Raw genomic sequence first — 24,180 nt, 5'->3', positions numbered from 1 at the left:
CAAAATTACAGTATGAAGTAGCAATGAAAATAATTTTATGGCTCAGGGGGAGGGGTGGGTGTCACCACGACCTTAGGATAATGAAGGGTTGTAGCTTTAGGAAAGTTGAGAACCACTGCTCTGGATGTTTGCCCGCTATGACAGAAGTGAATTCTACCAACCACCAGTGAGCCTGGGAGAGGACTCCAGTGTGAACCACAGCCCCAGACACTCTGACTGCACCCTGAAGACAGATAGCCTGCGCAGAAAAATCAAGCTGAGACTTTAGGCCTATAGCAACTGCTGCTGCATTTGGCTGCCTTTGATTATCTTAACTAAGTTGGAATATCATTCTGCCAGGCTCAACAGTGCCAGTTCTTAGGCTTAACTTAACAATCCCAATGGGGAAGAGCCGACCTGGCAGAATGGGGTGCTGTGGACTATGTATATAGTGATAGTATAGACGCATATGATCTCACCTAAGCACGGCAGTGGTTACCACCTGGAGTCAGGGCTGGCATAGGGGCTGGCAAGATGGAGACAGTTCTAGAGTACTAGAAGTGCTCCATTTCTTACGGGCACTAAACACATGGAGGTTTATAATTATTCTTTAAACAGCACACATTTTGTTGTTTGTTTCTGCCAGGTTTTAAAAATGTGTATCTAAACTGTAAGTGTCTTTGGTAAGTGTGGTGGTTTGAGTATGAGTGGACCCCGGAAACTCACATATTTGAACGCTTGGTCCTAGGGAGCGGCACTGTTAGGGAGGTGTGGCTTTGTTAGAGGAGGTGGGTCACTGGGGGTGGGCTCTGAAGACTAAGAAGCTCAAGGCTGCTAGGGTGACACAGTCTCCTCCTGCTGTCCCTTCCCCAACACCATGTCTGCCGGCATGCCGCCATGTTTCCCACCATGAACGGACTAAACCTCTGAAACTGTTAAGACAGGTATTAAATGTCTTCCTTCATGAGAGTTGCTGGGATAATGGTGTCTCTTCACAGCAGTAACTCCCTAACTAAGACCGAGGCAATAGACTACAGACGGAAGTCTGCAATAGTAAAGGGGCATCCTATCTGCATCTCACTTTCAAACGGTTCCTGAAGAATCATTACTTCACGAGAAAGGGAGTAAAACAGAAAAGGAGGGGGAGGAAAAGACGGAAAAGACACACTCCATATAGAATGTTTTCATCTCCTTTTATTGAAGGAAATAGAAACTTGTGCTGCTGAGGCCATAGGACCTCTGAGCATGACAAGGTGGTCAGTGGGGCTGACATGACAAGCCACAATGCTGGCCAAGCATCCTACCACAGTGGGAGAACCAGAATTGCAAAGAAAGCAGGAGGTAGCAAACATCCCCAACACCAGGAGTAAGCATGTCCACTTGCAGAGAGCTTGGTCATGCATTTAAAACCAGGGTCCCCTGATCACTAGTAGCACATCATCTCATATTTGGAGACCTCTTTCTGACGTAGTTAAGCTACCAGAAAGATCCAAATTCATCTTTCAGATCCTTATCCCAGGTAGAAAGAGAGACTGAGATCTTGAACTATCACACAAGTATAGCTGGGCAGATGCTGAAGCCCAGGCGCGTGCTAAAAGGAGCTGCACTCCCCCTCCGACTTCTCACACTTCCCTTACTCAGCATGTGCTCTAGGAAATCTCTCAGTGCTATAAATAAGGACAGAATGCAGGCAGCAGCCTAGGGGATGCAGGGAATCAGAAGCTGCTACATAGCTAAGACCATTTCACTAGAAATAGCATAGGGGACACTACTGGATCATGGTTCTCCCAAACAGCTGCTAGAAGCACACACAAAGAAAAACATGGCAGTTCTCCCATGTCAGGATCAGCTGCACCAAGGTCATGGTTCAGGAAACAGAGCCTCTTCGTGTCCCTGGCAGACGTCCCAGGCCCCATGGCATTCCAAAGCTGTTATGGTTTTCAAATACAATGAGGTGTTTGGGCAATTTGGTCACAGAAAGAAAGCACTAAAGAAATTTCATCTGATTGCAAACTGATAATGCTATCAAACCATAAATTTATATAGTCAAGAACTGATTGTGAGGGGTAAGGAATGGGATGGTGGAGATTTCTGTTTCGTAGAAACAGGTTTATTCAGGTAAACCCTTGCTCATCATTCACCCCCTCCATGCCCACAAACTGGAAGGGAGTTCCTATTTAGAAACGGCCATTGCTGGATTCGTCATCCAGTCGCAGTTCTCTTCAGTGCTAGACACGCGGCTTCCAAGGATCAGAGTCTTGAGGGCACTAGATCAGGAAATGGGAGAAGCGAGGTAAGGAGAGGAGGAGGACATCAGGGGTCGGCGTTCCCAGAAACGAGTGTTTACTCCCTCGAAGGCTTGGCACAATGAGGCGGGGCGAGCGTGGTTTCAGTGATTGTTCTTGGTTGCCTCCTTTGCTGCAGCAATCAGTGGGGTGAGGCTGGAGAGGGGCTTGGCAATCTTCAGGAACTGGTGCTAGAAGGAGAAACAGCAGAGAGAGTATGATCCCTTGCCCTTCTTGCTTAGCAACCACTGCAGGACAGCAAGGGCACCGGTGTCGGCTCATGCTCAAACTGAAGGAAAAGTTTTCACTTATTTATTTATTTTTTATATGAATGTGGGTACATATATGCCATGGTGTGTGCATGCCATGGTGTATGCATGCATGTGTGTGTGTGTGTGAAAGGACAACTTGCAGAATCAAACTGATGTTACAAACATAGGTAAGTAAACATCTGTATTCAACTCTATTTTCTGAGCACCAATTCTTAGTCAGGTCCCTACAGAAGAAGAAATTCAGATAGTAATAAAACATAATTTACAACAGAGTGGTCAGAACAGAGAGGTTCATAACTAAGTAATTCAGGGCAGGGTGCTAAGGTCCTGTTTTGCCCTATTCTGGTCAGGCATGATCTGGCCTGGTGACACAGTAACTGACTGGTCTATAGGCATACACTGCCACCTCCAGAAAGCTGCATGTGATAATACATTATCAGTCTGAAGCTCAGTAAAATGGCACAAGAAGTAAGAAATTGTGTTGAAATAAATGCTAACTAAGAATGATGTTGCTGGCTAGAGGTAGTTTTTGAAACCATATAAACTAATTAAACTGTGACTTCAAGAAAGAGTACTTTTTATAAAAGGCTTGGTAAATCCAACTCTGGGTTTCACTACACACTTCTAGAGTCTCACTCCAAATAGAGTATTGCTGCCACCACCTGAAGTTTGCCATGAGATTGTAGAGACTACAAAACTGTACTATCCCCTAGACCAATGGCTCTCAACCTGTGGCTCGCAACCCTTTTAAGGATTGAATGACCCTTTCACAAGGGTGGCATATCAGATATCCTGAATATCCGATATTTACATTATGGTTCCTAACAATAGAAAAATTATAGCTATGAAGTAGCAATGAAATACTCTTATGGTTGGGAGTCACCACAACATGAGGAACTGTATTGAAGGATCGCAATATTAGCAAAGTTGAGAACCACTGCCCTAGACAGTTTTCTTGTATTGTTTACATCTATCCCAGGAAAATATAACTTATTACAAAAGTAAGCGTCTCAGAGAAAAGACCCAAACTCTGACAGACTAATTCAGGCAAAATAAAAGATATCTGAAAGACAGGAAAAAAAACTTCAGGAGAGGCTTAGACTATGAGCAGGGCATGGTGGCGCACGCCTGTAAGCCTAGCACTTGGGGAGGCAGAAGCAGGAGGATCTCTGTGAGTTCAAGGCCAGCCTGGTCTACAAAGTGAGTCCAAGACAGCCAAGGCTACACAGAGAAACCCTGTCTCAAAATAGAAAAAAGAAAGAAAAATAGCCCTCTTCTGGTGTACATGCTACATGCAGGCAGAACACTACATATATAATAAATCAATCAATCAATCTTTAAAAAAAAAAAAAAGTAGACTATGAGTTGAGCCTAGCAAAATGTGTAAAGTTTAAATAGTTTAAATAGTCTGAGGAAGAAAATAAAGGGCAACTTGAAGCAAAGGCCCACGGAACTAAAAATACAAAGTGAGGACAGTAGGAGAGAAGCCTATAGCCAGCAAGCTCACAGACAGAATGAGAGGTAAAGGCTTGGTTAGTGCTGCTCTCAGTCAGGCGTCTCATGCAGGACAGTCACCTGCAGCAGCTCTTTTGCTGAGCCTCTCTTCTCCACATCCATCTCAAGGCAGCGGTTCAAAAAGTCCCGGAAAATCGCCGACAGCTTCTCTGGGTTCTGAAGCTCTGGGGTCCCATTGGTGGCAATGAGGTACAAGGCCTGGCAGTAGAAATGCAGAAAGATGCTACGTCGTCACTGAGGCTCTCTCTCTTGGTCTCAAGACATGTTCTCTAAAAATACAGCCAGCTGCTGAATGCTCTAAGACACCGTGAGGCTGCTGTGATGCTCTGGAGAGACTATACTAACATAAGGATAAAGACTAACATTTCAAGGCCATGTGACCATGTACACTCACCTAACATATGACTTCCTTGCTATTAAAAGAATGCTTCATACATCCACAAAAGATAGAGTACACTTTGGAAAGCACTTTGTGAACTTATGAGGTGTTACAAACCTAAGGATTTACTCTTCACTTAGCATGGTAAGTTAAACATCTCTTTAGCTGCTGGCAGAAATCACTGCTGACACCTTCACTGAACTCAGCCACCCAAGAGGACTACAAAAAGTCATGTTTGGTTAGACAGCTACTGTTTCTCAGTGGCTTCCCTGACTCTAATATGAAGCAACTCTTGGGAGAAGTAAAGAAAAACATGATAATAGTACTTTAATTACAGAGTGTCCCGTCCGTGTCCCGTCCCCGTCCCCCCCCCCCCCCCCCCCCCCCCCCGTCTCTCTCCATCTGTCTCTGTCTGTCTGCCTTTTGTGCTTTTGTTTGTTTGGTTTGGTTTTTTGAGACAGGGTTTCTTATAGCGCTGGGTGTCCTGAAACTCATTCTGTAGACCAGGATGGCCTTGAACTCAAAGACTTGCTGCCTCTGACTCCTAGTGCTGGGATTAATGGCATGAGCCACCACACTCAGCTGCACTGTCTCATTTTCAGTGATCACAGTAACTCTGAGTAAGAGGCAGGGTAAAGATGCTTATCCCCATTCCGCACATAAGGCTGTACACCAGCTGCACTCACTGCTCCGAGCCTGTGCGGGCTCTAACCCCAGCCTTACTTCTATCACCTCACACTGATGACCTTCATATCTGAGGCTGAGGAGGATGTGTTACATGTGGAGTAAGAGAGCAAAGCTGGGACCAAAGGGAAGAAACTAGAGAAGCAAGTTTCATTTAGAGATAACGAAGTGCTTTCCAGCAACTAGAGCTCTCCAAGGGTGACATGAGCACGTAAGGGAATATCCCTTACAGAGGAATTCCTGCCCTAGATGGGAGGGTGAATTAAATGAGGAACTAAAAGCAATCAAAATAACTTCACACTTGTCCACAACCAAAATCACCACCGTCCTTGCATCTCTGTTGCAGACTCTGCTTTCCCTTCCCATCACCACTGACGCATTTCCATTAGCTAACACACAACTTTTAGCCTACCCCTTCTCAACTCTGCAAGATATTGGCCCATTTCTGTCACCCTTCATAACAAAACTCATGTAAGAGAGGAAAACTATTCATATATGCCATCTCATTCACCTCCTCTCCTGCTCTTCTGGGTTCATTCAAGTTAGGCATCTGTTCCTATAAGGCCTGGCTGGAGGAAGTGTGTCACTGGAGGTGGAGTGTCAGAGCTTAAGGTCTTGCCCTACCTTCCTCCAGTTTGTTCTCTCTGGCTCATGTGTCGTTCCAGATAGGAGCTCTCACATCCAGTTCCTGCTGGCATACCTGCTACTTCCCTACTGTCATGAGCCCGTATCCCTTTGGCACTGTAAGCACAAGTAAACTCCTTTCTTCTATAAGCTGCCTGGTCACAGGACTTTATTCACAGCAGCAGAAAAGTAACTAAGGCAAAGGGTGCTGGGTTTCTCAGCAATTCAGGCTGACTGCTGAGTCCACTTCCTTTACTACTCAGTTCATCTTATCAGCTATCCCTTTAAGATACTTTCCAAGTCTACTTCTCACCTGCATCCCAGTGTCACCCAAGCTACAACTCTTGTCTGAACTATTGTGTCATTCTCTCACTATTTCCTAAGGAAGCAACCGACACAATTCATTTCCAGCACAAACTATATCCTCTTACTATTAATCTAGCTGAAAATCCTTTCTAATGCTACAAATAAAAGCCAAGTTCTTACCCTGGCCCACAAGACTTAGTGGCTGGCCCACTCTTATCCCATACCCTGGCTACCAGTCTGCTTTCTCTGTACTCCTTCCAGGGAAAAGAGTCTCCTCAATTTTCCTTGGAGCACAACAAGCAAAAATTCTTGATGCTGGGAGACTCGTGCATGAGACCAAATCTCATGGCTCACTCCTTTAATCTCTTCTGAAATAACTACTAAAAGAAAACTTTCCTCTAAATAAACCCTTCCCTAGTACTCTGTCAGTCGCTCTTAGTCTACATTTTCCCCCACAGCAGTTACCATCTGTTACTATATAATAATTGGGTATTATTATCAGAACAATTTCTTGTATATAATAGGAACTTAGCCCTTCCTTCCTCACCCCACCACCCTCAATGCTAGAGCTAACTGCTTGAGCTGTAAAACTGAGCTATATTCCCAGGTCATTTTATATTTTATATTCATTTATATTTTCAATTTAGCAGTATCTAGTCTTTGGGTTTGTGCATGTGTTACATTTTATTCATTTATTTTGTGTACATATGTAAATGGGCACATGTGTACCACATATAACATATGTAGAACCCAGGGATTAAACACAAATCATCAGGCTTGGCAGTAAGAGCTTTAACTCATGAGTCAACTCACCAGATCCATTGTTTTTGTTTTTCGAGACAAGCTTGCCACAAACTTGCAATCTTTTTATCTCAGTCTTGCGAGTTGAGGATTACAGGAATATACTACTGTGCCCAGGGATACAGAGAGAACCCGAGTCCAGCAGCCCAAAAGTATGAGAGAAGATGGGAATACTTACTCTCAAAGGGTTTTCATTAAGGTATGGGGGCTCCCCCTCAATCATTTCAATCGCCATGATGCCCAGGGACCAGATGTCAACCTTGGGTCCATAGGCCTTCCGTGTCACCACTTCAGGTGCCATCCAATATGGAGTTCCCACCATGGTGCTCCTTTTGCTCTGCTCTGGAGTTATCTGTGCACAGAATCCAAAGTCAGCTAGAAAGGGGGAGAGGAAAGACACACTTAGGATACTCCATCAGTAAGTGTTGCATACCTACACATGGGCATCAACCTTTGCTCTCTGCAATCTGTCTCACCAAAGCAGGAATCACTTGGCTGCTACAAGTCCACTCCTCATTCAACCATGAAGAGAAATAGGAGGAATATTAAGAACACTGTCTCCAGCATCCTGCCTTCTCCTCAAACCAAATGGTCAAGACATATAAGTTCAGCATTATCCTCTGGACACAAGCCCATGACCACCAACACTTAAATGTGGCTGGCTCTACTTTTATCAGCCCCTTGCCCTGTGCCAACTGAGTCTTCTCATAACCTGTCTGCCCACTTATGACACGGCTTGTTTTTCACATTATACTGAAACTACACACTTATTTAAAATGGTAGAGCCTTGATAGCAAAGACCCCCACTGTACTTCATGAGGGACTGGCATGTAAGAGATACTCAGCAAATGGTTCATGAATAGATAACTGAGTGAGTGACATTACATAAAGCTTTCTTCTAATTCATTACAAGTCTCTCATACTAGACTGAAATTTTCTTGAAATCTGATAAAATGTACTCTCAGAGCCTGTCAGTGAACCACAGAAGTAGATATTCAGGGTGGGGGAGAGTGTTATAATTTGCAAAAGAATTGAAAAACAGTGAAAAGACACTGTAAAATAATGCAGAGGACTATAAATATCCCATAGCGTATGAAATAATAATGTTTCCTTGGTGACTGTCATAATGACTATTATTTAATTACCATTCCCCCAGGACATAGCCCCACATATAGAGAAGTATTGTCATCCCTGAGACTCCCTACTTACTTAACTTGACAGAGCCGTCCATTCCCAGCAGAATGTTGTCACTCTTGATGTCTCTGTGAATGACTTGGTTTGAATGTAGGAACTCCAAAGCTTGTAGACACTGGTGAAGTAGTTGCGCAGAAGGAAAAAAAAAATATGATGCAGAAGGCAATAATAATTTACCTCCTCATTTTAAAATAAAGGAAGTAAGGCTCCCAGGAATAAACGGACTCATGCCACATAAAGGGGGAAAGCCAACTATAACCAAGTCCTGTCTCCTAACTAAGCATTTTAAAACTCCACAAGGTGGGGTGGGGTGGAAGAGGCTAAAGAGACGACTCAGTAGCCACACTGGGCAGCTTACAAACTGCCTGTCCCTCCAACTTGAAGAGATCCCATGCCCTTTGGCTCCTTGGGCGCCCACATACATCTGCACTTAACCCCCCCCCAAGCACACACACAATTTAAATTTTAATAATTAATTTTTAAACTGCATACTGCTTTTATCTTATAATTTTCCTTTAATCAAACTATTCTATCAATATATTCCGACATCTAGGAAAAGACACATGGAAGTAGTTTTAGTAGACATCTTATTTTGGGACACATTGGATTTGATATCCCTATGAACCACGAAGACAAATACTCAGTGGGCACCTGAATTACCTTCAGTCCTATATAGAGGTTAAGTGTCTACAATTCATTTACAAAGATAGATTTTTTTTTTCAGTGCTGAGAAGTGAAACCATGTCCTCATACATACCAAGCATACACATTAACATTGGCAAAATACACAACTGTATAATTTCATCCATATATCGCAAACTTTTAATCCAGCACCCGAGGGCAGCCTGGTCTACAGAGAGAGTACCAGGAAAGCCAGGGTGACGCAGAAAAACCCTACGCCCGTCTCTCCAGAGCGAAACATCGGTCCTCAACACTGTTTATTGCCACCATTATCATTCTCACTTAGAAACGTGAAAGTGTGCCTCTCCTCTATGGATACTGCTTCTCACGGAAAGCCCTGGAAAACTTACTACAGCATTATTAGTACCGACCTCTGGATAGCTAATTGCAATGAGGAAAGAAGAATGTACTTATGCTTTTTTCTTTCCTGTTTGCTTTGCGTAGAGTTATGGTTGTTTACTGGTTTGTTTGAGGCAGGGTCTCTTGTATCCCAGGCTGTCCTGGAACTTGCTATGTAATCAAAGATGATCATGAACCTGTGATCGGCGTGCCTCCACCTCCCCATGCTGGGATCACAGGCATATGCCTCCACACCAGGATTGTTGCCTGGAGTTAGTTTATCCTACAATTTTGCTGGCTTGCCTCTACCTTTCATTCGCATGCATATTCAAATCTAGGGAGAGACCTCCTCTGACTATCTACCAGAAGTATGCCACTACCTCCTTACCAGTGTTATTTCTGTCACAGTATACATAGCAGGGAGGCAGGAAAAAACAAAAGGGTTCAAATGTGTGTCCAAATAAAAGAGGTGAAGAGAAATATTATTTGTTAGAGTAGTTATGATTACAGATTGAAAGCATGAGTGACTATTTAAACAGATACTTCTGGGTACTGTCTAATTTTTCTACCATGGTGGGAATAGTTAGCTTTAAAGGAAAAAAAGTCATGGTTATAGAAATTATAAAATACAATAGGAATGATAAATCCCAGGACTAACTTCTCCCACTTCCACAGAGCCCAGTCTAAAGCCTCTTTCGAGTGTGACCTTCCATGGACAGTAATATGGACATCACTTCCTGCTTGACCCTCGGCCTTACCTCTCGGCACACAGCTGCTATCTGACCTTCATCCATACAGGTTTCTGTCACCACATCTGTCAAGGAGCCTCCAGCCAAGTATTCCATGACAACCCATAGCTCATCTCCCACAAGGTAACTGCAGGAAAACAAGTACAGGGCAAGAAGGGACAGTTAAAATAATTAAGCTACTGCAGTGGGTTTCAAAACCTAGGGAATAGGATATAAAGGAAACTATCTCAGCCAGTTTCTCAAGCATCTAGGGAAAAACAAAATGTGGAGGATAGAATCAGTGATTGTAAATCACTTAGGAATACACCCAGAAAAAAAAAAAGAAACAGCATACATGGTCTGTGAAGTCCCAAACACTAAAACTAAGAATACTAGGTTAAAATATAAAACCATAGCTCATCACGGTACCAAAAGATACCTCCTAAAATTAGAAAGACTAGCTTTATTCCCATGCCTGTGAAGCATCCAGGCAACTCGTGTGGGCGCATGTGTGTACACACACACACACACACACACACACACGTAAAGGATGGGATTTGAAAGCCATGTTACCATCAAAAGGAAGGGCACAGGACTTCCTTGAGAGTTCTACTAGATCTGACTGAGATCCACGGGATAATTACTGGATCTTGCTCAAGACCCTAGCCCCAGGGTCTATCAAAGTAGAAACCAATATTTACTGAATAAATCCATGAGTTTTAAGATAATATGTTAAATATATATTGTTAAAATACAATATTTAATATAATATATATTAAGTGAAAGGGTAGTGATAAATCTTTTAAAAGCTGTAAAGTGTATACAAGGTAACTATGCTGATAATGACTTTTACTTTGAGTTTCTATAATTCTAGCCTTTTCTAATAACCATGCTGTAGTTTGGTAGCCTGACCTGATTCAGCACTGAATTTGACTCAGAGAGTAGGCTTCTCAGCTCTATTTTTGGATAAATAAAAAGGTAATTTAACTCATCTGGTCAATATTATCTCACTGTAGACAAATGAAAAAGAGGATAACTTGTATTAACCTTCAGCAAAGAAGCTCTGCTGGAGAAAAACGTGTTGGTTTAAGGTATAAGATCTGTCATCTTTTCTTCATTCTGATAATGGGTCATTACTTGGCAGATGGAGAAACTTGAAAGATCTTAATACAAAGGTAAGATTTTAACCTTGTTCTTCTGTAACTTTCTTCTGGTGGTGCTGAGAACCAAGCACAGAGCCTCACACATGCTATCCAAGCAATTCTATAACTGAGCTATAACATTAATTACATCCTAGCCCAATAGCAATTTTTTAAGGTGGTGAAGAATAAACAGGACATATTTAAAATGGTGCATGCCTTAACCCAAGATGTCAGGAAATTGAGGCTGGTAAGCTAAGATAGTTTCTATTTCCAGTCTAATTAAAGTTTATATGAGGAGTAATACATTTCAGTTGACCACAAACTTACTAGTAGTTAACAACTGGACAGGCATTTGGTGGGGAAGGGGAGTGCTGGACAACAACAAGGACGGATGGATGGACTTTTGTTGAGATTAGAAAAACAAAGAGTCTCCTTTTTTCCATGATTGTCAGATTTCAAAACAACACGTAGACTAGAGTGAGCATCACATTTTAGGAGCATATGGACAATAAGAATTAGTCCGGAAGGTGAGCAGGATGAGGAAATGCTAGGAATATAGAATGAAATAAGGACATCAGGCAGATGGGCTGAAAAGGCCACTCCCCTAGCCAGAAAGCACAGTAAAGAATCAGTTGTTAGAAGCTGTGGGGTGGAGGGTTAACAACCATCACTCAGATTGATTGCCAGCAATTGAAGTGCTCAGCAGAGCAAACACTTCAATGGAAGCAGTTCCAGTGCTGCCTTCATCTACTCTCTGACACTTAGGCCCCAAAAGCCTGAACCGTCTGTGGCAGGACCCACCCGCTCCATACCTGTCCAAGTAGTTCACAATATTTGGGTTTTTGTTTTCCCTCATGACCAGGATCTCATTAATAATCAGCTCCTTCTTCGGCTGCTGCTGAAGATTCATCTGTTTAATGGCCACCTGAAATGACAGCATATTCAATGTGCGCCAAGAGCCACACAACATTTACCAAGCACACGTTTAGCACTAGACCTTAAGTACTAAGGAAACAATGATGAGTAAAGCATGGTCTTAGCCCTGAGGTAATTAATAACTTATCAATGTTAAATGGTTTTCAAAGGGCGTCTCTCAGCCAGCTCAGACTGCTCAAAGATGCCACCCCAAACCTACTGAAAGTCAGAAACTGTCTCAGTAAGTCCCTGTGCTATTCTTACATACATCAAAATCTGATACCTCAATGTAAAAAAATACTTTTAAAAAATGACTAGCTGTTGGGACTACCTATTATCTTAGCACCCAGGAGGCTGAGACACGAGAATTGTACATTGGTCAGTAGCCTGGTTTCATAGTTAGGCCTGTCTCTAAAAATGTTAGTAAAAAGTTATAAGAAACTATGAGAAGTTCAAAGAGGTTAATTAAAAAATAGTAATAGTAAGTTTTAAATACGGGGCTGGAGAGATGGCTTCACGGTAGTGTGCACTTCTCTTGCAGAGCTCAGTGCCCAGCACTCACACGGGCAGTTCCCAGCCACCTGTGATTGCAGCTCCAGGGGTCAGACGTTCTGTTATTCCTCCACCTCCCCCACCCCCACGGCATGAAAAGATAAATCTGAGATTACCAGGCATAAGAAAGATTATGAAAGAGGACAAGATTCCCAACGCTTATGTGAAAGGGGGGCTTCATGAGCTCTTTTATTTATATAAATAAAACAAAATCTCACTTAATGCAAGTAATAAGGTATACTTCAGATGGCTAGGTATTAGGTACTCTTCTAAGCTGTTCACTAATTTGTTAACTTTCTTTCTTTTTTTCTTTTCTTTCTTTTTTTGAGACAGGGTCTCAGTATGGAGTCCTGACTCTGACTTGCCTAGAACTCACTATGTAGACCAGGCTGGCCTTGAACTCATAGAGATCTGTCTGCCTCTGCCTCCCAACTGCTGGACTTAAAAGGCATGTGCCACCCTACCTAGCCAAATGTTATCTCATTTAATCTTCAGAGGTATCTTGTATGTAACTTCTGCAAAAAGCGAGGAAATTGTGTTCAGAGAGGATACATGGCTTGTATACACGGTAATTCAATAGTAAAGTCAGATATATAACCTTTAAAGGCTATTGGGGTCAGCAGGTAATAGGATCCGTTTAGTAGATAAAGAGAACCAACTCTTGCAAGTTTTCCTCTGACCTATGTACATGTCTGGAGGCATGTACACACACATACCACATACATATAAAAGCTACTACTTTGTTTTAATTTATCCTGCTATGTAAGGATGCACATTGGATAACTCTCAGCCATTGAAAGAAAAATGGCTCTTGTTTACCTAAAGTATCCTTGGTTTGACATTAAAATTTCTCAATATTACTTACCACTGTACTCTATGTTCCATGTTCTCTCTGCCTTTGTTTACGATCACCTCCATCTGGGATACTGTATCACTTTTATACATTCAAAGGCTTTGTATCAGGGCAAAAGAAATTTCATTCTCAAATTTAATGCGCTTTTTATTTTTTGTTTGTTTTTCCCTTTTTGGAAGTCCCTTTAGATCATTTTATTCCTGCTACTGTGTATGAAGACTCATGTGTATATGTGTGTCCATGAATGTATTTAGACATTTCAGAGCTTAGTTAAAAGCTTCAAATCCCCAACATCAATCACAGGGCTCAACAAATACAGCTGGTGCAAAGAGGGAAAGAAAAGCCGTAAGTTGATAAGTTCTTTGTTTTGAAAACACACACGCGCGCACACACACACACACACACACACACACACACACACATACATTTTTTCTCTCTCACACATAGATAAGTATAATAAAAAAATTTAAGATGATTTTATCAAGCATTTAATAAATGCTTCCAGTTATAACCCAAATGAATTGTTTGTACGTGGGGTTCCTAGCAGGTCAGGCCTCTAGGTCTCATAGCAGCTTTCTACAATGGCTGAGGAATACCTTTCCCAGTGGCTAAAAAGCTACACATTAATTTACTATAGATAGTAAATATGCCTTTAAATTAGGACTGGGGCCTTAAGAGTCCCTCTGGAGCTCCTCAGGCCATCCTAAAGGATGAGATATAGTGCTTGTGAACCTCCCAGTGGTCATCAGAAAAAGCAGCAAGGGAGAAGGCAAGCAGAGGCTGGGGCAGACAGTAAGAGTCCTTTTTAGTCACTACTGATGGGCTCTGCAACCCTGACTAAAATGCCTTTACCTAATCAAAGCCCATCCACCCAGGATAGGCAATATCATACCTCTAAAAGATAAAAGAAAAATAACTGGACTTCAACCTAAAAGAACTAAGCTTTAGGCTTGACGGTTATTCTCTAAATCTGACCAATCACCAGTTTTCTGAACCTAATAAGTCTCCTCATAAATACACTAAAAAGAATAACCTACTCAAAACGTGTTTTTTTTTTTTTACTTACAACATGTAAGTAAAAGATTTAAGCAATGAAGGAAGTCAGCAATGAATATGATAAGCACAGTAGTAGCACATCTGCTAAGCCCCTGGAGCAGAACAGCAGGAATGATGAAGGATTGCCTGCTGTACTTACCTAAGCCAAGCCTAACAACCCTTCAAAAGAACGCGTTGCAATTTTAGGGATACGCATTGAAGCTAAGACATGTAAGAAAACCACCTACGATCATAATCAATGCTCTCAGATCAGTATGACTCCAAAAGCTCTTCTAGTATATACTTTCTATTATACACATTACCTTTAAAAACAAGCTTGAGAAATGACTGATCGCTAACAGGAAGATTTCCCAGCACGGACATGCTGACCTATCTATATGTGACAGCAAAAGCTCCCCTCTTCCAGCCCCCAATAATCATTCATAAAAACGAAGAGCATTACACTACCCTCACTACCGATGTATATTCCCTTGGGCAGGAAATGAGGCCTTCCTGACCACACTGCATTAGCTACGCTAATGGATTTGCTTCCATTCATAGTTTTGTAACCACAAGACAAGCACACAGCAAAGTCCAGTTTCTTTCCTGTGGCCCACTTCTCACACAGGCATCTCCAGGGCTTCCAGGAACCACTCATCGCCTGTCTGTCTCCTAACAAGGATTACACGGCAAGAGGGAGTCCTCAACGTCTAACCTTAGCTCTGCCATGACTCTGCAGCCCAAAACACACAGGATTTAAAACCAAGGATTCTAACCCAGACCCCGATCATTCAGGCAGAAAGAGGTCAAATGGTTCACCCAAGGTAATAGAAATAACTTTAGGCAAGCATCCATGTCTTTAAATTCTTAACTATAATAATGGTTTTACTTTTTAAGATTTTATTTTTAATTATATGTATTATGTTTGTGCCTGTGTGAGGGTCTGTACACATGAGCATAGTGTCTGCTAAGTCCAGAAGAAGGTGTTGGAGCCCTCTAGAGATACAGGATATTCTAAGCCACCCAAGTGAGGGTACTGGGAACTGAACTTGAGTCCTTTGCCAAGAGCAGCAAGTGCTCTTAACCACCAAGACATCTCTCCAGCCCCCACACTGATGATTTTAAAAATTGGCTTACTCTCACAGGACATAAATATTTGGCTTTTATATTTGTGAAAAGCTAATAAGAACCCAATAAAACATGTGCTATCCCTCAAGGACAGATATCAGATTTTGATAATCAAAAATATACTAGTAGATCCTAGCAGAGGAGGTTCCTCACTCAATCTCTGAGTTCCAATACTCTTAACTAAGATTTTCTCCCAGGTAGCTACCGACTACCACCCACCTATCAGTATTCCTGTTTTGTAACCAACCAATGTTAGTCTACAAGGAACCTCTAATCAGTTGATTCCTTTTCAACTAGGTTAGCATTCTCATGACTTAATAAAGTAAAGACAAAGAGGTGCCTCCAAATATGAGGACTCCAGCACCCCGTGGGATCTGAAGCATAGAGTTGGAAGGTCCTGGATTAGAAGCTGGCAGTCATGAGTTTAAATCTCCTATAACTAGATGGTTCTGTACAATCTCTCAGGCAGTTTGCAGCTTCTTCATACTTATGCCTTTGACTTTATTCTTCCTCCTGGAATATTACCCATCTGGAAGTTGTCCTCACAGTCTCTCACAGTTCTACCAAGTTACCCACTAACTAGTTCTCAAATCTACTGACTTCTACAACATCATCTCTCACCTGGAATTATACAACAACCTCCTGGCTTACTTGGTCCATTCTTCCTCCTCTGACCAAAGCTCAGAGCTTTGGTAGCTTTTGCAAAAGTTTTACGTCTTGTATCTCTCCTATTCGGTTCTAATCTGGTACAGAAAGAAACTAGAACTATCCTACTGAGCCAAAACAGAAAGGAAAGAAAAAAGAAGGGGATAAATTAACTTCAGATTAAACAAAAAACTGTAGAAGCACAACAGTTGGTGATGAACACTTACCTCCTGCCCTGTGGCTACATCCATTGCAGTATACACCGTGCCTGAAGCACTGGAAAAAAGATAAGAGAGAGAGGAAAACAAACCAGGTGTTCAATGATGTAGCATTTATCTATGCAGCTCTAAACGTAACCTGGCGATATGTTAACAAAAGGAGCAAAAATAAATCCTCCCCGTGTAGTCCTCCTACCTTCACGTCTGAAAGGTGGTGTGTGGTAGTAAAGAAGGAAAGCTTTAACCCATCTAGAACTTTTACTTTATCTGACAAGTTATGACCCTGAGCTGTACTTATATGCGTATATAAGAGTAGCTCATGCTAAGCACTAGGCCAAGTCCATGAAATACAGAAGTGTGCAAAGACATTATTTCACCTCCTTGCCCTATTCTTCTCTACTCCCTTTGGGAACTTGGTTTCATTTTGTAGAGTTTCAACTGGGACTGAGGGAATGGAAAAGGGGCCCAAGGAGAATTTGAGAATGAGGTAGGGGAGATGACTTATATTACTTACTGAAATATAGACCTTTAGAGTATTAGAAATATTCCTTTACTATCCTGGATACAGCTTATATTCATGTATTCATTTTTTTGAAAATCATAGAACAATATACTTCTGTGTTATCTTTTATTAAAATTTACATTAAAACCTACAACTAGAGCCTGCTGTGGTGGCATCTGCCTGTAATCTTGCAACTCAGTAAGCCAAGGGTGGAGGATGGGCAAGACACTCCCCTCAAAAAAAAAAAAAAAAAAGTAGGAGTAGGTATGAGAGGGCTGCAAGGATTGCTATTGAGCATTTGAACGTCTATTCTTCAATTACTCTTTTAAATATATAAATAATTTTTAAGAACTATGAAAACTTGGTCAACCCACATTGAATAGTCTAAAATAATCCAGAAATATCCTTTCCCTCCTTATAGGATACTCTGACACTTTAAAATCACACTTTTCAGTCACAACTGATCAAAAGAGCTTCATTTTCTATGGTTTGAATGAAATGCATTTTTAGTTTTGTTTTTTTTCAAAAATAAAATGATACTTCACATAGTTTCCCAAATACATATACTTCCAGGAAAATATGGTGTTACTTACACTTTACCCTAAAAGTAAGAATAGCTCCATGTCAGACATAGAACATGTAGGGACACACTCAAACAAAGAGATGGTGGAATAAAAAAGAAGTGAAAGGGTTTCACAAAGAATGAGAGGCTGGAAATAATACTAGAAAAGTGATCCTATCTATATGAGGTAACCAAACCCCTCATCATATACCCAAAACCACAAATCCCATATACATCTAGGTAATTTTCAACACATACTTATAGCTATACACAGCATTATGTCTCATGTATATATGGTATAATTTGTAGACATTTTGAATCATGTGGTCTTTTATAAGATGTTCTCAGCAAATCCTAAAGTTATGTTTCCCACACAGATCAGGTCAATTAAAGTCAGTTGGACTCTGCCTTCAAGTTAGAAACTATGGTTACCATCTCCCTAACCACTACTCTTTGAAGCCTAGCTACCTGCATGGAAAGTGTGATTGTAAGATACTGGCTATCAAATGAGGACTGGGTATGTTCACTGGTAGCTTTTTCTTAGCTGCTTGAATATCGATCTTCCTGTCCATAGTAGCCCTCTGTATTCCTGCCACTATACATCATTCTTTATACATCATTCTTTATACATCATTCTTTTAAAAAACATTATTTAACCTTCTAAGTGTTTTGCCTACACGTATGTTTGTGCATCATGTGTGTGTGTGTGTATGTGTGTGTGTGTGTGTGTGTGCCGAGGTTAGAAGTGGGAATGCGATCCTCTGAAACTAAAATTATGGATGGTTGTAAGCTACCATGTGGGTGATAGGAACCAAACCCAGGTCTTTTGCAAGAACAAAAAATGCTCTTAACCACTGAGTCATTTCTTCAGCTTCTATATATACTATCCTTAAAGGGCAAGCATATTAAAGTCTTAGAAACTAAACATTTTGGGACTATAAATTCCGTGTGCATGAAGGTTTAGAAAGCACACCAGGTAGTACTCTGTTATTTCTATCTCAAGCAGACACACTAAGATCAGGCAGCTTAATAGTCTTCAGGTCTTTAAATGGAGGGGCAGGGAAGTGAGCCAAAATTCTAACAGTATCAATTTATCAAACTGGTGTGGCATTAATATTTTTTAAATTATGGAATTGGCATCAATATGAGTGCTTAAAAAATACTTCCTTCTTGCATTAGCCCTAGCAGACCTGTTAGGTAAAGCAGGTAACACTTCATAGATGATACACATCTATTTTATTTAAAGGTGTGTTTTGGAGGAGAAATGCTGCTTCAAATTAAAGAAATTCAAATCTAGAGAAGAAATCTGACTTGCTAAAATGTGTCCATATGCCTTTTTACTATATTCTTAATACTCAATTTAATTATATAAGAACAAAAATCCCATCTACATTATTGAGGTTAAGAAAAATAATTTCTTCTAAAAAAAAAAACTGTAAGGTTATCTTCTACCAGTTTGGGCTCCCAACAGCACTGTCTGGTAGGAAAGCCACTTGGATCAGAAAAAATGGCATCTACTCAGCCAAAAGTTGCTCTGAGGGTCAAATTAAGGCTCAATGTACATAACAAATACAAACTATAAAATGATGTGCAAACATAACACCCCATACCCATATTTTACAATCTTATAACACATTTTCAGAAATCTGGTAGCCTACAAATATCAAGGTAAAAATTTTCCAAATAATTAGTAACAATGATTTGTTCCACTAAGAGCCTACTATGAGCCAAACTGAATTTTTTCAGTTTCTTTTACATTTCATGTATGTTACCACATCCATAGAAATATCATTATTTTAACTTCTCCCATAGAGATAGAATTTACCTAAAATTTTCTGCATTAAATGATTAAGTCTACAGTTTGACTTTTACATTTGTATACAACCCTCGCACCATTCCCTCCCTCTTTCTTTGCCCCACTTGACTTCCTCCTCCCAGACGAAAGCTGACTTCTATATAATTCTCTGTGTGTCTTTCTATCTCCTGCTGATGTGAGATCCTGGAGGGCAGTGACTGTGTCTGATTCACAGCCATATCCACACTCCTCAACACACAACAAGAACTCAGTTCAAATTTGCTGAGTTCAGTCCACTGAGAGAACAGCATACAAGTTATGGAGGTGAAACTAGAGAGTCAAGGTCAGAGATCCTGTCACCCACCTAGAAAAATAGGTCCCATTCCAGTACTACAAAGTCTGTGGATCTGGGTCTTAATTTCACATTTGCAATAATAGGTCTCAATACTAGGGCAAATAAGGTTAATATGAAAAATCAGTTATAGTTTGGGAAGATGGTTTTATGCTAAGACAATCAGTGACTCATTTACTCAAGCTTCAGGGGTATTTTAGCATGGTCAGATAATGCATCCCTCATATCACATAAAGCATAATTCTGAAAAACTTGGAAGTCATACTAATATAAAACCTTCAGATAGGTGAGGCAAAGTGGAGAAAGAACAAGGTTGATGGGGGGGGGAACCCAACAACAACAAGAAGTAAATTCGTATGTCATTACATACAATTTTAAGTCAGTTCTCCAAAAAAACATAACACCCTACTAACCCTTGTCCAATCTTCTCAAACCGTGTATACTTCTTCTTAGGATCGCCCACACTCACTATGCTCCCTTTGAAAGAAAGAGAGATCATGAATCATTTTGTTCCAGATCAAGACACACAAGAGATCCCACGATCCTCTTAACCCTCTAAGTTGACAATTTTTAAAGCATTATGTCCAGTTTCCCAAAAGCATATCAGCCACGCCCATTACCTTTCCACCAATGAATCTCAAGCAAAAGTTTTATATCCTTAACTGTTGATTCATAGTAATTTATTCCATTTCTAAATTCCTAAGGGACATTCATTCATTTTTTGTTGGTTTTGTTTTGTTTTGTTTTTTTGAGACACTGTTTCTCTGTGTAGTGTTGGTTGTCCTGGACTCACTCAGTAGACCAGGCTGGCCTTGAACTCACAGCAATCCACTTGTCTCTACCTCTGAGTGACAGAATTAAAGGTGTGCGCCACTCTCCCTCCCCCAGCCATTCATTCATTTTAAAAAATCATTAAACATTTATTCATTCGTTACATACCAGCCTATACGCTGAATGCTAAAAATAAAGAGGAAGGTGGGGACTCCTTTAAGATAATCACTACTTTCTACTCAGCAGGGGATTGGGACGGATACTAAGGCTAGAAACCCAAGCCCACTCTGGGCTCTGGAGTGCTGAGAGTTGTATGGAAGAGCGGGGAATGGAAGGACCAGGAGGGGTCAGGAGCCCCACAGGGAGACCATCAAGGCCAGTGGCTCTGGACACAGCAGGACCTGCACAAACTGATACACCAGCCAATGCATGCAGAGAACCTAGACTTCCTGTTCAGACGTAGCCTATACCTATTACAAGAGACAGTATGTTCTATTTACAAAACCACAGCTTGATCTAACCTCAGCTGCATCACTCCACAGCTCTATGACCTGGGCCAGGGTATTTAGGATCTTGGAGTCTTAAAAACCTTAACTGTTTAAATGAAGATAACCATGTATATCTTCACAAAGTTACTATAATAAAATTTTAAAATTCAAGAGACTATCTTTCTTGCTTGTCATCTGCTATACAGAACAGGCTCATAAATCATTGGTTTCTCCTTCTTTCTTTTTCTACAGCCATGATGGCAGAACTGGCTTCTCCTAGGTCAAGAGCAAGCATCATCAAGAGCATTCTTTTCCACCAAGCATAGTCAATACCTCAGTCTTTCTCCATACAATATTCTAGACTACTGACTAAATAAGAGCCATTTGTTATGTCCATAACCCTCAAAGTGAGCTGTCCACATTCTCTCTTACTATGTCCCTATGCTAAGGTAGTGTACACCCAGAGCTGGTGAAACAGGGAAGGGGTGAACGTTCATACGATGAGCAAGCAGTACAGTCCACAGTTCAGGTGTTACACAGAGCCAGCCAGTCACGTGGCTTAAACCTAGGATCCAGATCTTCGTATCAGCAATCCACCTCAGTGGCTGAGCAGTCACAGACCACAGGAAGACTCAAACAAGCTATACGCTACTTACGTAATTTCTCCAAGATCTCCTCATCAGACATTTTAGGCTTCTTCTTTTGCTTTTCAGTATTCCGGGTCAAAGCATCTGGTGGAGTGGTGTTATTCTCAGTCGGTGAAATAGGAGATGTAGCCACATCCCGAGTCGGAGTGACAGGAAGTGGTTCAATCACAGATCGTGTATATACCTGCACAATCAGCCGGAAATGTTGGCAAAGCCAGCCTTTGTCAACATAGTGGAACCTTTTCTAGGTGTCCTAGTTAGAACTTCCCAGGGACATCCCTTTTCCCCACTAAACCTTTTTTTAAAATGTCTAAATCTATATTATTTGTCTTCTGAGCCACAGTCCAATTGCCTTATGTGAAACGACCTTCCTTTGCTCTCATTGCGCAGGGTTAGTGATGGCCTTAGCACTAAAATCATTCTAAAAGGGCTCGACCAGGCTCAGCAAAAAATTTGGAAGAGATTCTATCACTAGATAGAAATCTCCCTCACCCAAGGTAACTCTTCTTCTGAGATGAAACTTTTGTGAGTACCCCCTGGACACTTTGCAACACTTAACATTGTTTTCAATGGAGTTATTTCCTCTTGAGCTGTTGAGCTCTTACCAACAATTAACTGCTCTTATGTACTGAGGCAGTAAGGTAAAGCAATTTAAAACAAACTTGGAAACTTAATGACCTAGCTTAAATCTCAGTACTCATTACTATTCGAATGACGTCCGTCAGTTTCCTTGTCTATAAGTGGTAATACTACATACGTTATTTAATAATAAATCAACATGTGTGAACAATTAGAGCCACAAATGGCAGATGTTTTAAGCATTCAAACCTTAGCTTTTAAAGACACTGTATTTCCTATTTGTTCATTTGTTTAACAAATATTGGCTGAGAATCCATGGTAAGCTGAGCTCTGTACAAAGCACTGCCCTACTCATTCTGAGGAAGTGTGAAAGTAATCCCTACAAAGGCAAAAGAGAGACGTCACTAAGAACGGAGCAACTGCATACTACTAAGGTTATGAAGAAAGTACTTCCAGGTTATACTTCCTTTTCCAGAAGACGTTTTCAGTATTTATCAGATTTTTATCATTAAAAAAGTCTATTTTTGATCATCTATAGGGTCTACTGAAACAGAGAACATGTATTACTCCTCTAATTACTGACCTCATATAAAACAAGCATTCAGATAAGTATTTACACAGAGTCAATTATCGTTCAACTGGACTGGCTTTCTGACTATTCTAGTGAAATAATTTCTCAATTTTTATTCTTGTACCTGTAGAACAATTCTATCCTAGGTACTTAAACCTTCTCTGCTTCTCATCTATGGCTCCTTGATAAAGATACCCTGTGTGTTCCATCTGTAACATTCTCCTTAGCTGGCTCCCAGTACAGGTCTACACACACAATAATGTGGTGTGTATGCTATTGTGGAATGCAATCTGCACTTGGATTGAATTATCTGCTCTCAAACCCTGGCTTTTGCTTACTGTGGGTGAGTCAATTTACCCCTCTAAGTCTCATCTGCTTCTTATATAAGTCAGAACTTAGCAATATTTACTTCAGAGAAAAATGCTAAGAAAAACAAATTTATCAAACTACTCTTTTATTCAGTATTAAATAATCTCTTTTCCCTGTGCCCAAACTATATTAAGCACTAAAAAGATAAACAATACATAGATAAATAGGTGATAGATAGACTGATGTCCTCTACTTCAGAGAAGTTCAAGATTTAGAGAGAAAAACTGTGGTAAGTAAATATGCCTGCAAACCACAAACAGGGCATGTCTACGGAGATATTGACAGCTCATTGATTTAGAAAGCTATTTTCCTGAAGGTAACTTTGTGACCTACAGACAAGGAAATCCAACAGATTCTATTTGTAAGTCCTTAGACTAAGAGGTAGGTCATCTAATTGAATGTCCTCCACAGCAGCTCCCACTAGTCACTCAATCAACGTAGAGCTTAAGTCCTGGATAGCTCTTTCATTACGGAGATCTCATAATAAAAAGCCAAAACAAACATTAGTAGAGTGTTTCAGAGTATCATCTGATGGGAGATTGCTGCTCAGTGGTGCTAAATCAAATAAAAGCAAAGGTACAGACTGTGCAGAGTGGAGAAAGAGGGAGTGTGGCTATTCTGAAATGCAGGAACCTCAAAGGAAGTTAAAAGAGAAATCACTACCAATATCCGGCATCAAAATGCACTCCTAACGTCCAGCACATTAATAGCACTAATGTATTTATAAACTCTCTCGGGTCTTTCAGTACCATTAAAGATACTGGAGAAAGTAAACACTGCATATGTAAGACAAAAGAAAAATATTTGGCAAGATAATTTGCTGTTTCCTAAGAGATTGGAATAATTTATTTTATTCTGAAATTGAAATGTGCCAACTGTATATACCTTCCTGCCTTCTCTGTAAAGAATAGGATAAATAAACCAAGGGTAGACGGGTATAAACACCAATTACCTAGGAAACTTTAGGAATAGCTGAAATAACAAACACACCACTTCTCTTTAATCATGGAGAAAGTACTTTCAAAACAGGTGGTCCAGCTGGGCACAGTTGTGCATGCCTGTAATATTAGCACTTGGGAGAGTGAGACAGGAGAATCACTATGAATCAAGGATAGCCTAGATTACATAGTAAGATCCTCTCTCAAAACAAGAGAGGGGAAGAAAAGCAGTTTAATGACTCTACCAGTTGTAAAGTCCATGGTCCCCTATATCAAACTCCTAGCCTTACCTAGCCTTAATACCACCACCTCCCTACTCTCTGCCACCTAT

General features: G+C 40.8%; 1 protein-coding gene across 6 annotated transcripts in view; it reads right to left on the bottom strand.

Moving 5' to 3' along the window:
• Positions 1–1,153: 1,153 nt before the first annotated feature.
• The window catches only part of PAK1 (p21 (RAC1) activated kinase 1), a 105,406-nt gene continuing 82,379 nt past the window's right edge, over positions 1,154–24,180 (bottom strand). For all 6 annotated transcript variants that reach the window (XM_084768227.1, XM_084768228.1, XM_084768224.1 and 3 more), the window contains 9 exons: positions 21,402–21,576; positions 19,900–19,963; positions 16,285–16,333; positions 11,742–11,854; positions 9,818–9,935; positions 8,055–8,154; positions 7,024–7,220; positions 4,112–4,249; positions 1,154–2,455 (listed from right to left, as the gene is read on the bottom strand). In XM_084768227.1, coding sequence (XP_084624353.1) covers positions 2,369–2,455; positions 4,112–4,249; positions 7,024–7,220; positions 8,055–8,154; positions 9,818–9,935; positions 11,742–11,854; positions 16,285–16,333; positions 19,900–19,963; positions 21,402–21,576 — 1,041 coding nt within the window. In that variant the 3' untranslated portion in view covers positions 1,154–2,368. The remainder of the gene's footprint in view (positions 2,456–4,111; positions 4,250–7,023; positions 7,221–8,054; positions 8,155–9,817; positions 9,936–11,741; positions 11,855–16,284; positions 16,334–19,899; positions 19,964–21,401; positions 21,577–24,180) is intronic.

The sequence above is a fragment of the Acomys minous genome (assembly GCF_964271855.1).
Source record: "Acomys minous genome assembly, chromosome: 2".
Taxonomy (NCBI): Eukaryota; Metazoa; Chordata; class Mammalia; order Rodentia; family Muridae; genus Acomys; species Acomys minous.
This window is presented reverse-complemented; position numbering and strand designations above follow the sequence as displayed.